Source organism: Pezoporus flaviventris, unplaced genomic scaffold, assembly GCF_033815535.1.
Source record: "Pezoporus flaviventris isolate CSIRO_AGI_PZ_B2104156 unplaced genomic scaffold, CSIRO_AGI_Pfla_v1 ptg000009l, whole genome shotgun sequence".
Classification (NCBI taxonomy): Eukaryota; Metazoa; Chordata; class Aves; order Psittaciformes; family Psittacidae; genus Pezoporus; species Pezoporus flaviventris.
This window is the reverse complement of record NW_026892557.1, coordinates 1,832,142-1,846,698: the sequence shown is the minus strand read 5'-3', so window position 1 is coordinate 1,846,698 and position 14,557 is coordinate 1,832,142. Positions and strand designations below refer to the sequence as shown.

Below are 14,557 nucleotides of genomic sequence, written 5' to 3'. Positions count from 1 at the left end.
TCCACAAGACAAAACTACTGCATAAGTCTGTAAGAAAACTCTCATTTGTCAGTCATATGTTGAAACGGAAGAATCGCCCTACATTTTGCAAATCTCTCATGTATCATTCTCTATATTCTTTGCTAGAGGAGAAAAAAAAAACCCTTTTCTTCAGTAGAAGGGGCTGTCCCACATGTAAAAATACTCCAAACTGCTAAGCCAACTGACCATAGAAACGCAACCTTAATTCTGTTCATTATTGTCTTCAACCTATTAAGACACAAATCAAAACCACTAAGAAAAGCAAAAACTCTCTTCAGAATAGTAAGAAAAGAATTGTTTCAGAACTCCTAGACTGAATGCTGTGAAATGTGGAATCCAGGCGATGGAGGAAAAGACACTAATGCAAAAAAACCCTGAAAACCAAAACCCCAAAACAATGTAACTCCCCCAAAAGCAGAAGTCACACAAGCACATGACATTGAAAGAAACATGGAACACCTGCAATACAGAATGCTCTCTGGTTTGGATATTTAGCTACAGCTGTAAATATGAAACAAAACTCTGGTCCATGCACAAACATTTCCTAGGGTTTAAAAGCTCTGAGGCATTAGGCTGCTGTTAGGGAAAACACAGAAGTAACACACAGCATTTGTCCTCAAGAAAGCATTTCCAGTTCTTAGGAAAGAAATGCAGATGAATTCTTTACCTGCAAAACGCAGAGGTGCATCTTTGTCCAGGGCTATCAAAGGGGGGTCCAGGAGCACTGTGTTGTCATTTTCTGTAACTATACCATGATAGGTTGTTTCAATCCATGGCTTATGCTTGTTAACTGAAAGGAAAGCAAAGTACAAAGTCAAAACGTCTGAAAACTTCTTTAGAAGATGTTTTACAATGCTGATTTCAGTATTTTCCTCTTTCATTTTTCTAAATCTGAATTTGTATCTTACTAAATTAAAAACTTTGAGACAAAATCCTGGCCAAGTATGTTCAGAAGAGTTCAGTGTCCTGCAGGCTTCCCAAAAGTAACTCAGAGATTCTAAATTAGTCCCTTAACTATGCTGGGATTTAAGTTGTCCCTGAAATGCAACTCAAAAACCTTCTAACAGTGATGGGGAGCCACAGCCATCAGTGCCAAGTGCGACACCAGGAAAACCTATACTCGGCACCAGATGAAAAATGACTGGCCAACATGAAACACAAGGACTTGTTTACTGCTCTCCAGCAAGGAAAACCTGGGATGCAGCTGGTGGACTGTTCTTCAGGGAGTTAAACTAAACGGTGACAAAAGGACACTTAAGCAAATGATTAAAAATCATAGAACTCTCACAGGAAACCATAATATTCCCCAATACGCTTTCATCTGCGATTTTTTACTTGTTACTAGCAACAAACTGCTAGACAGGATATAATATCTTCATACATAATAATGCAGCAAGAGAGAACTCACAACAAACTATTTTAATGCAAATAGTGCTTAATTACCACCGTGTGGTTTTACTCAGTATGGCAACACTATCTTTATTGCCTCAATAGCCTCACATGGGCATGCTTTCAATATCCAGCATACCAAACAGCCAGCTCAATGTCAACCACATGGTTCTATTTACCCAGAGAAGTACAGGGCTGCAGCACCCTCCAAGGAACGTGGTGCTTTAAAAGGAACTCTGTCATGCTCAGAGGGGCTAACACAGCTTTCTTCCCTCGGAAGGAAGGCACCGATAACTGTTAACATTTGAGTTGCTAATGGAAACAACATCTCTCAATTCAAATCTGGTCTAAACACAAGTGTTTCACTAATACAGCTACAGTTGTTAGGAGCATAAGGAGGATACAGTTGTGTACTTTTTTGCCAGTGCATCTGGGGTGGTTACACCTCAATCAAACAGCTCAGACCCCCTTCACCCATTCATCTTCTTTGCAAGGACCTAGTATAAAATCCTAAAAAAGATCTCTGCCAAACCCCTCTCCATCTCCATTCTAATGCTTCTCAAGGCAGATGACAAATTAATTGGTTTTAAGCATTGAGAAACCTTCTCCTGATTTAGCAGCCCACAGTAAATCCCACTACTGAAGGGTAAGGAAGTAGTATAAAAGCTTGAAGCACTGCAACCACATATGAACAGAATTATGAGTATGTTAAGCATCTGCAGAGTCTAGTGAACCTTCAAACAACAGGCTCAGTTAAAAGCAAAGTCATGTCCTTTTATTGTGCTGCAGACAATAAAATCATAAAGCTTAAACCCCTTTGTGTTTAGGAAGGCTAAAACATCACCAGATTTTAAAACATAAAGCTTAAATCCCTTTGTGTTTATGAAGGCTAAACATCACCGGATTTGAGAACACCAAACTTACTGCTGAATATCCAGGAAAGGCCCGTTATCCATATTGGGATCTCCTGACTCCAGCGTAACTACACACTGTAAGAAATTCTCCAGCTAGCATTTGAAATATGAGGCACAGCTTATGAGCGATACATTACCACTGCCCCTGAACCTACCACGAAAGTGAACCAGTTGGCTTAAATATTGCTAAACGTTGGATTGAAAACCATCCTTTCACATTTTTTACCCCTTTAATTGTCCCCGAACTCCTGAAATCTAGAGGAAGTCATTCAAATAAACTGTTCACACTGTTAATTTCAAACCAAAAGTCCGCCCATTCCAAGCTTGACACTAACAAAGTGCCCTGAGCTGTTAATCTCTTGCCATTTAACTGGGATAAACTACACTGGTTTCCTTGAAACACAATATTCACACTATTTGTAAGCGCCTCAACTGGAATCTGTTGTAAATCCCAACTAGCATTTAATCTAGTCAAGTGGGGGAAGCTACCCTGGCTCAACACAGCCAACTGACTTCTACTTAGCTTTCAGTGGCCAAAAAATACTTTAAAGCCAGCTGAGCATCCCTCTTTTTCCAGGTTGCCACCTGAATTGTAACAGCTCATGCTAGAGCCTTTACTGCTGCCAAGCAATGGCTGAACACATCTGCAAGGTGAGCACAAGCCACTTAAGCAGGGTTATCTAAAGGTAACTGCTGCTAAACTATATAGGAAGAAAGGAAACTGGTACCTGATGTGATGTGCGCCTTGAACACAGCTTTTTAAAGTACTCTTTACTTTAGGTAAATGCGTTCAGTTTCCCATGAATGAACAGACCAGCTTTTACTCACAATGACTGGAACTGCAGAAAAAGGAAAGTACCTCAAGGAAAGGATGCTTCACCAAAGTAATGCAAGAATACACATCAGATCAACCAGCAGCAACTTTCCCTTGCTGCTTAAAACAGTGAATGAATGTAAATGAATATATAGGCAGAGCAGGGGGGTTTAGGGATAGTATGGAAATGTTAATCAAAAGCTATGATCTTAAATCAGAATTAATCCTGTTCTATTATTTGAATGTGAACATATTAAAGTTAAATGTACTTATCAGAGTCCTTTCCAAGGACTTCCTTTATCTTCTTACAAGTGGTCAGAACACTAATTTGACTTAAATGGGACCTGGCACCTACATAAGTGAAGATTTGGACACACCTCAACCAGAAAGGGCTGTAACGGAATACACTTCTTCTGGGTAACTACTTTAATGTACAGCATTGTTTAGCCATGCTATCTTTAGAAACAGATGAAGATGATGTAACAAGTACTAGAGTTTGAAAGCTAGGTGTTCAACCCAGTGACAAGACACTCATTTGTAAAATCCACCTTTGAGACTTCACGAAAAACCCAGAGATTGCATACCAAGATTATATTCTCTGTCAATCCAAATGAACTGCGCTCAATAAACTAAGTGGAGCAGTTCTTTACTCCTGTCCTGAAGGTCTGACAATAATTGATCACTGTACATCCTTTTGATTGTGTTTCTCTTGATGTAAAAGAGGCAAGCGTGCCTTTCAGAGAGACAATAAAAACTCTAAAGTATGTCCTACCCTGACCATTCATAGTTTAGTTCTGTTCTGATGAAATCCCATGCAATATCATTAAAGCAACAAGTCTGTATAATACAGAACCACAGAAAAATATAGCTCAACCAAGGTGTAAAGTTCTACACAACAAAATAATGCCTCCTCCTCCACCCTGAAAGTACAGTTTAATAAGAAAGGGTGTAGCACAGCCTGATTATAATGTGTGTTCTGTTCCTGCCCTAGGCTCAGCCAATCTGCAATGCAGAACTGTGCCTCTTGTGAGAAAAGGGTGAGGATTAACTTTGTATATAACCAACTTGGACTATCTCAGTGGTTCTGAAAAGATCTATTGTATTTGTTTATTAAATGGGCTCTTCTCGTACCTCAAATTTTACCAAAACCCATTGTCTTGCAACCAGGTACAAACCAAGGGCTAAAACTGAACACAAGTTTTGCTCAAAGGCAGAGTTTCTTGATAGCATGGCACTTTTCTCCAGTATGGGCTTCCAAGACAAACTGTAATTCCCATTACTGGGACACGAAAGTAGTAGGCAGTAATAGATTATACAGAGATGAATCTGCACGAGGAAAGGGATTAGGTAAGGGCACAGGCATCCACAGCATTAACCTCTACAGTTCCTAGTTGAAGGAAAATCAGGTGGTTGAAAATCATCCCACAGTTTCAGATCTCTGTCTTGGATTCTTTGACACAGGTAAGGAGCATTTGCAATGTCTGCTCTGGAAGTTGAACTGTCATACACCAGGAGCACAAGGTAATGCTTATAAATTGTCAGGGTCAGCCGGCACAGTTAACAGTAGTTCTCCATCCACCATATTCAAACTAATGGCTGTAGAAATTTAACAGGTTTTATTAAATTATAGTTTGCCTAAGGAACACTCTCTGGTTTATCACCACTTACAGAGCTTCACGTTGTACACTGAACCAGCGGCCTAAATCTGAGTTAATTTCTACAGAGATACATGGAAGCTTTGCAATGAGCCTGAAACTAAGCTACATGCAAACCACACACAAACTAGTCACAGCTTTTAGCACCCACCACTGCAGCAGAAGAAATGCTCAGAGCACCAAAGATCACACATAGAGGACCTACTGACCAAATTTCTACTGGGATAAAAGTCTGGCAGGGAAAACAGCAAACCAGAAATATTCCAGCACAGAACAGCCTAAGCAGGATTAGGCCATCAAAGCCCTATTTTTTTTTTTTAAGGGAAATTTAACATGTTTTAAGCTAAACCAGAACACTGAAATAGAAAACTGAACATTTAATAAATTCCCTTTTAAATGTGGCTAACTGTAGTGCAAGAATGGAAATCACTTTCTAACTGCTCTCATATTTATAAACTTCACTCCTTGAAAGGGAATCTTATTTACGAATACAGCAACCATCATCTCAGTCTAGCTGGCACTTCTGCCTCTATTTGTTGATCCCATTTAAAAACAAGGAAACCAACTGGGAGCTGCAGCAGCAACTTGTTTTCAGCCTGAATACAAAGCAAGTGAGATGAGACCTAACACTATAAACAAAAGACAGACAGACAGTTCTTCAAAGGCGCTCGGGTTTCTAATAATCCTTTCTAAAGGCTCCTAAGGAGGTTTAGTCCCTGCTGAAGCCACCGTGAGTCAATCAGTACGAACCAAATGAAAGAGAGGGCAAAATAAGATTTAAGACCAAGGCTTCTGGCTTCCTGAATGCTCCTATGTTTTGAGGTATGGCTATTCCCCTTAACATCACAAAATTTGAGAGACATTCTCTGAATGCTGCTACAGACAATGAGATATGGCTCAGGAAAATGGTAAAGCGCTTTTGTTCAGAGAACATCAGTGACTACACAAGCTTTTTCTCCTCTGAAGAACAGTTTCATAGCCACGGAGCTATCAGATACACAGATTTTCACAGCAGAAAATGCTGCTTTACCGAATTCTAATTCAATCTGTTTGAGATGAGGTGTTGACATTATGCCGTCCTATGGCTTGGTCTGGGTTTAACTCCAAGCCATGAGAAACAGAAAGCCACGAGCCCAGCTTCTGTCCTGCTCCTAAAAAAAAAACCCCAATTGTCTTTGCAATTTGAAACTGGTGATTTGAAATATGCAGAAACGTTATCTATCTGCAAGTCTAGAAATGCTTCTGTTGATACATTTCCCTGATAACTTGGCACAGGCAGCTCAACCTGCAGTCTAATAACATGAGAGAAGTCAACTGGCACACAAGTATTCCAAACACACAAAGTAAACCATGCTTGCCCTCCATTTCCTCAGCAGTGTATTATTTTATATAATATGTACAGGAAAAGAGATTAAAATAGTTTCCCTAAACAGATGGCTGTATATTATGCTTTTCCATGCATTATGCATCATAGAAAGGTCTAGCACTGGTTAATTCTGTCTTTTCTCAGTGCTCTCTTACTTTTATAAATCCTTAAAGGGAAAAAACCCACCAGAAATAGCCAAATTATCTTTTAGATAGTCTTAAATTGCCTTGCCTCTAGAAAGGAGATGGAAACTAACCACCAGCCCCATATAATGAAGGTTGCTCCTGTGTCAAAGAAACATCTGCAGTAAGACCATGGTAGTGAGAAAGTGGTTTGTGGTTTAGATTTAAAACATTCACAGCACCAGATAACTTCCTGAAATAATCACAGATCAGCAAAGCTTCATCAAGATAGCATTATTCTGATCAATACCCTTCCCTAAATGACCATAATTTGGAAGGGACTCAAGGCAACAGAGGTATATCCCTCTACCTGGTCACTAACCACAGAAGCAGCAGCCATTAACTGCACTGTCTTCTCGTCAGAAAAGTCATTCCCTTCCACTCCCCATTCAGCTCTGTCGATAAACATCCAATTGCTTCACTCTGACAAGCTCTATGTGAATGCACCACTAGCTACTGCTTTTCCTCTGCAACGTTAGTCCAGCAAGCTTAGAAATATTGAGGTCAACTTGACCAATCGCACGATAAATCCAGTGAAATTGAGAGCTGTACATCAGCTGAACAGGAATTCACCTCTTTAGAACCTGAGCCCAACCAGCCTGAAAGTCACAGGTGAAAAATATCTCAGGTGAACCTGAAAGAAGAACGGCACTGAAAACACAGCCCAAACCTGGAAGTTTACCATAAACGCCTCCAAACAATTGTTTCTCCTAACAACAGGGAAATGAGTTACCTGAGCAGCTTTCCAGGTGCTCTCCAGAGCTTACTTGTTAAATGCACCCTCATGTAACACTATTAACAGGCGTAGCTGGAGTAGCCAAAGCGCCTTGAGGACCAATGCACATACTGAGCCAAAGCAGATCTGTAACTCAGTTATGTGTGATGAAGTTTAACAGATCAGGACCTGCAGTCCAACAGCTCTGCAGGTTAGATCGGAGACAAGCACAGCCTTTCACAAACTGCACAAGAGCCGACAGAGCTGCCTAAATTTGCCATTTTTTTCCAAGTACACGTTAGCTACTTTGAAAACGGGTTTTGGTCTTGGATTTATTCATGACTTAGAATGATGGAAAAGCCATCCTGCTGTATTGGTGGGTTGAGCACTAAATGTCACGGTTGCAAGTATGCTAGTGAATAGATTGAACTTAAAGAGATCTCACACAGGTAAATCACAGCTCCTATCTAAACAGCAGGCTGCTGACTTACAGCAGCAGCTTCTTGGCCCTATGTAGGGAAACTGCAGCAAGATGTGCCCTTAATGACTTGTTTCTGCTCAAGAGCATCCCTTCAACGTATTTGCAAGCCATTTTACAGCCGCACTTCCAATCTACGTTCAAATTAAACACAGGATCTCAAATCCCACCGTACAATCAAGTAAATCTTGCAGAAACGGCACTCTCAGTTCGAGGGGTAACCTTCAGGTAAGGAAACGTTTGCAAGCCTCTCATGGAAATCTGCTCAGGAGGAGACCTGCAATGCGTATACTTTTACTCCACAAGATCAATCAATAGCCACCAGGCCAACGTTTAGCACCGCCGTACCGCTCCGTGCTCCCTCCTCTCGCTCACCGCAGCCGGGTGCTCTGCACCTCAGCCCCAAGGCTCGGCTCCCCGAGGGGGTTTGATTCCCCCTTCCCACCCCGCCGGCCACCGCTGCTCTCCCCCAAGCCCAAGTCCGTCACGGCTCTGCTGTGGCGCCTTTCCAAGCGCTGCCTCCCGGACTGCAGCGCCCGGGCCGCTCCGTACCGGGCAGCGGCGGCTCCCGGTGCCCTTCCCCAGCGGAGCCCCCCCCCTCAACAAGTGCGGACCCCGCCTGAGGGAGCCGTTATGTAACAGGCGGCCGGCACCCAGCGCCGCCGCGCATCCCGCCGCAGCCGGGCCGGGCCCCGCGGCCGAGGCCTGACCTTCGCGGTCGGAAGGGGCTTCGGGAGAGGGGGGGGCAGAGGTGAGCACCGCCCGCATCCCACCTGCCCTCCCCGCGGCGCCGCAGGTGCAACAGCCGCGGGTCCCCAGCGAGCCCCGGGGAGGTGCGGCCAGCGCCCTCCTTCCCGACCGCACCGCCGCGATGTCCTCCTCCGCGCTCCCCCCCAGCCTCAAAGGGCGAACAGAGCCAAGGGCACCGGCCCCCCGCCCGCCGGGTCCACCTGCGGCACAGCCCCACAGGGCGCCCGGGGAGCGGAGGCGCAAGGCGGCGAGGGTGAACCCGACCTGCCACCCCCCCCCCCCCCCCCATTCCCCCCTGCCGGTACCGAGCATCCTCCCACACCCGCGCCCCGGCTCTGTTTACCTCGAGCGGCCGCCGCTCCCCCGCAGAGCAGCCCGGCGAGCAGCAGGCAGGCGGCAGGGGCCGGCAGCAGCGAGCGCGGCATGCCCGGGCGGCGCGGCGGCATGGCAGCGCGGAGCGGTGCAGGGCAGCGCGCACCCCCGGCTGCCGGGGCGGCTGTGGCGCCCCCGCTGGTCCGCGCTCCGCTCTGCGCCGGGCGGAGGGCACGGCTCGGCCCCGACGAGGAGGAGGAGGAAGAGGAGGGAGGAGAAGCGCTGCCCCGCTCCGCTCACCGGTCCTCCCCTCCCTCCCTCCCCCGCCAGCGGCACCTAAAATGGCGGCGGCGGCGGCGAGCGCGGCCGGTCCCCCCGCGCCCGTTCCCAGGCGGGGGAGGGAGCGAACCAACGCGCGCGGGGGATGCGGGAGAGCCCATGTGCGCGGCGGGGAGGGGCGGCGGAGAGCGCCGCCTACTGGCGGCCGTGGTCCGGCCCCGCCGCCTTCGCCTCCGGCCGGCGGTTTTGGGGTGGTTTCATGGGTTTCTGGGTTTATTTGCAGCAGCTGAACCTCCCGCTGCAGCTGCGGGCACTTGGGAAGCAGGGCTGAGGTGCTGCCCGCTGGAACCGGACCCAGCTGGTTAATGAGAGGTTGATTGAACCCCCGACGTTTCAGAAAGTTCAGATCTCACAGAGCTATTTCAGTGCTTTCACCTCAACATTCACAGATCTCTTCGGCAAAAAGCTGGTTTTTAACCCCATCCAACACTGATGCCAAGTCCACCATAGTGGGACGCGCAGCCCCGGGTCATCTGCTGGGCTCTGACCCCCTCCAGGACAGGTCAAACTGCCAACACCTGCGTGCAGCACACTATGAAACACATCCCCGCTTTCTTGCAGTGTTTTCAAAGCTCTAAAACGGTAATGCTCTGCAGATGGGTCTGCTTCGAAGATGCACGCACCTTAGAGCGCCTTCATGGCCCTCCCAGCTGGTGCCTGTAGACCCAAAGGGTTTCCTTGCTGCAGAGGAAATCCTGGGATGCAGCGTTAACCCTGCCCAAAAGGAGGAATAGCAGTGCTCACAGTTCAGGCAAATACTCTGCAGTGAGAAACCTTTTTTAGTGTAGTTTTACTGACTTTTATCAAGGCAAAAGTCTATTAGTTCTGCTTGGAAAAATCTCACAAGTCCGACCTAAATCAATAAGTTTCATATGAATAATTAAGTTGCGCAGAACCTATCCTATAACAAAAACTTAACTTGCTCTTTGGTCAAAAACTTCCATTAGAAAATGCTTCGATAGAAGATGATCAGAGTTTTGACAACTAAAATGCAACCAACTTGTTTTATAATTAGATATGACTACTCATGCTTTGTACCTATTAGCCATTCCCCTCCCACAGGGAAACAAAAATAAAGTCCAGAATGTTCAAGATCCCGGAGCTGTGTTATTTCTTTATTTTAAAACACTATGCAACTTAAATGCTGAGATGGATCTGTTCTGGTAAAGCCTCCTCCTCCCTCCTGACCAAGGCAAGCCCAGTGCTGTTACCTGACTTTGCCTGCTCACTACCTGTTTGCCCCTACCCAAGGCAAGAAACCAGTCCATTCACTGCTCTTGATGAGGCACTGAGGTCTCAGTTGGCAGAAACTGGTCTATGGCATTTGGATATCCAAAGGCAAGCTGTTCTGCCCACCCATCCTCAAGCCCAACCAGCTTTACTTGCTGTTTCTTAAGCACATTTGTTAATATGAGTGTTTGCAGAGCAAATAAAAGAAGGAATTTGAAGAGAACCAACGCAATGAACAACACCGCAGTTGTTATCCTGTGCTGTGGGTAACCCTAACCAAGTTACTCCACATTTACTCCTCTGACTGTGCTGTAGGCCACCTCTATCAAAAGCTAAGACGTATTTCTTTTTTTAAACAAAGCCTCAGCCTAAACCCCCTTGATTTTTCAGGCTGTCTAACATATGCTGGATGGCAGATCATGTCAGAAGAAGCCTGTAGCCCATCTGTTGCCAGCTAGCTGAGTCTTTACATTCTGCCAACTTAGCTTCAGCTGACAGTATGCTACATTAGGTATTTTTCTTTTGTATGGAGAGTAGTAGGGCTGTCCAGCTCACGATGACTCTCAAACTAACTTAATACATGAGTAAGAACCAGCCCGTTAATAAAGATTTGCAAGGCAATATATCATCAGTTGAAAGAAGATTGCCCATTGATGAATACATGATGCAATACAAATTTATTTGCCCAAATACTGGATTTTGATTACGAATATAACTATGTACAGAGCTTGAACGTAATATAAAAGTATCTGAAGAGGGCTTGTAAGTCAGTGGCCAGCTCACATGCAAATATATTCATGCATACTCTAAAACACTATCTGCAAAATAAATTATTACCTTTAAACTGAAGAATAATCTGGGTTCATGAAGTGTTGCTGAAAAGACAGTTTAAAGAGTTTAAAGAGCAAAATCTGCTCTGCAGTCCACTTGGGCTGTGTCATGCATTGCAGCAGGGGAAAGCACGCTACCATCGACTCATTAAGAAGGGGTCTTCAGTGATACCATCACAACTCCTTTAAATGAGTCTGAATCTGAAGAATCAGGAAGGAGAGACATTCTTAAATGAAGAAGTGCTAGGTCCAGGTAAACCTTATTTATTGCACAACCACACTACCAGCTCAGATGAACTAATCAGCTGAATCAGTCATGATGAAACCGAGAAATTTCCAAGGAAGGAAAAAGCACTGATTGCATTTCACCTTCTAAGCAAACTCCTCCGACTCAGTTGTGACTAAGGCACTGATTCAGTAAAGCCAAGAATTAGCCTGTATTTTAAGATCAGTTGCATGATTTTGTTTAGTTAGATGACTAAGTGGTTTGAGCGGGCAGTTTCGTAGTTGAGGATACAGATATTATGGGTACTCCACCTGTGGTGGAGATATCAAAATGCAGTTCTGATCCGTATCATACTGATGCTCCATTGGCATTTACTCTAAAAGTATGGCAAATACAACATCCTCTCAAGTACCGTTTGTTTCACAAAGCTAAATCTAATTTAAACAGCCCAGTGTGAGACCTGCTATGCACCAGTGCTGTTTGCTGTTAAACAACAGCTATCCTGTTTGCCAAAGGTAACTGTATTTCACAGGTTGACAGAGATACTCGCTTTATATGAAATGCCACATGCCATTATTGCAGAGAAACCCAGAGAACCAACTTCAGCACCTTCATTTTTCCCACTTATCTCCCTCCTACTCTCTGACCTGCTTCTCAAGCACAAAAAAATCCCAACAAAAAAAAAAAACACCATTGATTTGTAGTTTATTGGTAAGCAACAAAACTGGAACAAATGGCTCCTGGCAGAACATGTTTTCCGTTACAGCTGAAAACCTATTGGACTGATGTCCTTGAAATGCAGTGTGACTAATGCCCAGCTTGCAAGGACCCAGGAGAACACATTTATTGCACTTGTCAGAATGGAGCTGAGCAGCCAGAAATTAAAAGATAAGGTGATAGGTAAAAATGAATGCCTTTGCTTGCTACTTAAAGGAAGCCAGTGCATACCATAAACACAGAGAGAAGCAAGACGTGCTCAGTTCAGTCACAGCAGATCTGGACCTGATCGTTACAGCTCAGGATCATAAGAGATTCTGGATATATGTGGAATATGCACCGTTCCTTCTAGATATTAGATTTTGGTTTCCCCTTGTTCAAAAGGGGAAGCATGGGGAAAGGGTCTAGAACTCAGTCTAGAATTAGGTTGAGAAAATGGCCCAGTCTTTAAATAAAGAGGCTAGAACTGGTCGAGGGCTTATTTTCATCTCAGTACAATTAATGGCTGCATACTAGTTTGTTCCCAGATTATGGCTGCTTTTAGTGGGAAGAGAGAACTCAGAACCTAGCTCTATCTCCTCCACTGAGCATTTGGTTTATCACAGCTGCCCTGAAACCACTTCTGAAAGGAAACCAATTGCCATAGAGACTACACAGTAATTAAACTCATGAGAGAGCTGCATGCACAGCCAAGCAAAATATTAGATGAATGCAACAACAGGGCAGTTTCTCAGGAGCAGTATTACAGCCCCACTCGAGATCCTCCTCCCCTTCCCACTCAAGAAAGCAATAGGAGAATCCCCAAGTATTTGGGGATTCTGAATTGGAGTATTTTTTGCTTCTGATATGGCTTTATCTGTCTAAGCCAAGCAGGAAGAATGAACTATAATGACACTAATAATGCAAGGTGAAGATAAAAAGTTAATCCTACACAATGAGGTCTACTTGTAAGGCAACAGGCAGAATTGGCATCTTTTGGGTCATTCAAAAGAAAACTCCACAGCAAAACGCTACGGCAATGCGAGAGCTTGAAGAGAAAACATACATAGATGACCTGTTACATCTTTTCTAGCCTTGCTGTCCTTAATATACACAGTTGCAATCCTTTGAATGCAAGGAGGCATAAAATTCATGTGTTTTTAGATTCAGTGGATGAAGATTTTTGTTTTTAATGCTTTGGAACCTGACTGCATATATTAAGAGGAGAAGGAATTAAGAGGCCTGGTTTTCCCCACACTTGAAAATTTCCAGAACTGCTTTGATCATGTGTGAGAATTGATTTAGGGGATGCAAATGAAGGCCTTGGCAATCTGGAGAAGAAAATCTTCTCCCTTGACATTTCTGAGTGTTCAGAGAATTCTGAACAAGCTACTGAAGTACGGCTTCATCGGAGAGACAATAAGAAATGAGAAATAAGCAAAGTAGTGCATAAAAACAACTAGGTATCTCAGAAGAAAACTAGCAGCATTAGGAATCTACCTTGTTTAATCACTCCCCCCCCCCCTTTTTAGACTTACCTTCTATTGCAAAATACGCATCTAGAAACAGGAAAGCAAAGAAGGAAAGATGCAAGGTTTGCCTTACAAAGAGCCTGAATATTCTACAGCATCATTACAATATTTTACAACTCATTAGCACCTTCCATCCGAGGATCTCCAAGAATGTCACAAGCTTTAATGAATGCACCCTCACAATAGTTCTGTAAAGGAGATAGGCAGGTGTCTCGATACTGTGATGACAGGTACACGACAATTGAATAAGGCAGAATTTCTAGGCTTTTCATTTGCATGTTTAGGAAAGCAGGGCACAAAAGGTTGGAAAAATCAAGTACTGCAATACCTTGAAATACCTTGAATTAAAAAATACTGTAATGCTTTGAAATGCCATCAAGAGACAGGCTTTCAAGTGCTTAGTTAACAAGTAATACTTGACTTAAGGACCTCAGTAAAAGCTAGGCTTTATTAATGCAAGTGTTTGCATCTAATACCACAATGGCTTCTTTTAAGATGTGTCTTATAAATAGAAGTGGAGTGTGAATGAACCTGGACCTGTTCCTTAAAAAATTATTTCCTTATTTGAAGGAGTACTGAGGTCTCCTTGAAACCACTGAGCCTCTGAAAAGCATTTAATACATTACTTGGAAAGCATGGTAAGAAGACCACTAAAGACAAGGAGGGGGAGAGTACAGAAAGTGAAACAGCATCAGGTGTTCCTTCTCTAATCTCAATAAAATGAGAACTACAGTCAGGTGCTCTGCATGGGCCTTTCTACAATGTGTGTCCACAAAAACCAAAACCAAGACCTCCAGTGGTTCTACCTTGTTTCTTCATGTTTTGTACTAACTTTCTCAAGAGCCAGCATAGTGGGCCATGCTCACACATTAAGAATTGCTTTAACTCCCTAATCAATATAGAAAAGTGAACTAGTGATTTATGCTGGGGATGAGAAAGGGGAGAAAAAGAAAGGTGAAGAATTATAGATTATTCTTTCCACTTCTGTCACAGACGTTCCTTTGGGTCAGTGACGAGCCCCTACCCTACCTATTTCCCTGTCCAACAGCATAAGACCGTAACATACCATGTATAAAAGAATGGATAAACCAACTCAAATATCCAGTGA

General features: G+C 44.0%; 1 protein-coding gene across 4 annotated transcripts in view; it reads right to left on the bottom strand.

Moving 5' to 3' along the window:
• Positions 1 to 8,957, bottom strand: part of CLSTN1 (calsyntenin 1) — a 36,314-nt gene extending 27,357 nt beyond the window's left edge. For 2 of the 4 annotated variants that reach the window (XM_061450125.1, XM_061450128.1), the window contains exons 1-2: positions 8,628 to 8,956; positions 689 to 811 (exon numbers count right to left, since the gene is read on the bottom strand). In XM_061450125.1, the coding sequence (XP_061306109.1) occupies positions 689 to 811; positions 8,628 to 8,730 (226 nt within the window). In that variant the 5' untranslated portion in view covers positions 8,731 to 8,956. Of the gene's footprint in view, positions 1 to 688; positions 812 to 8,627 lie in introns of all 4 variants that reach the window. The other 2 variants (XM_061450127.1, XM_061450126.1) reach the window with 2 other exon arrangements.
• Between the last annotated feature and the right edge of the window lie 5,600 nt (positions 8,958 to 14,557).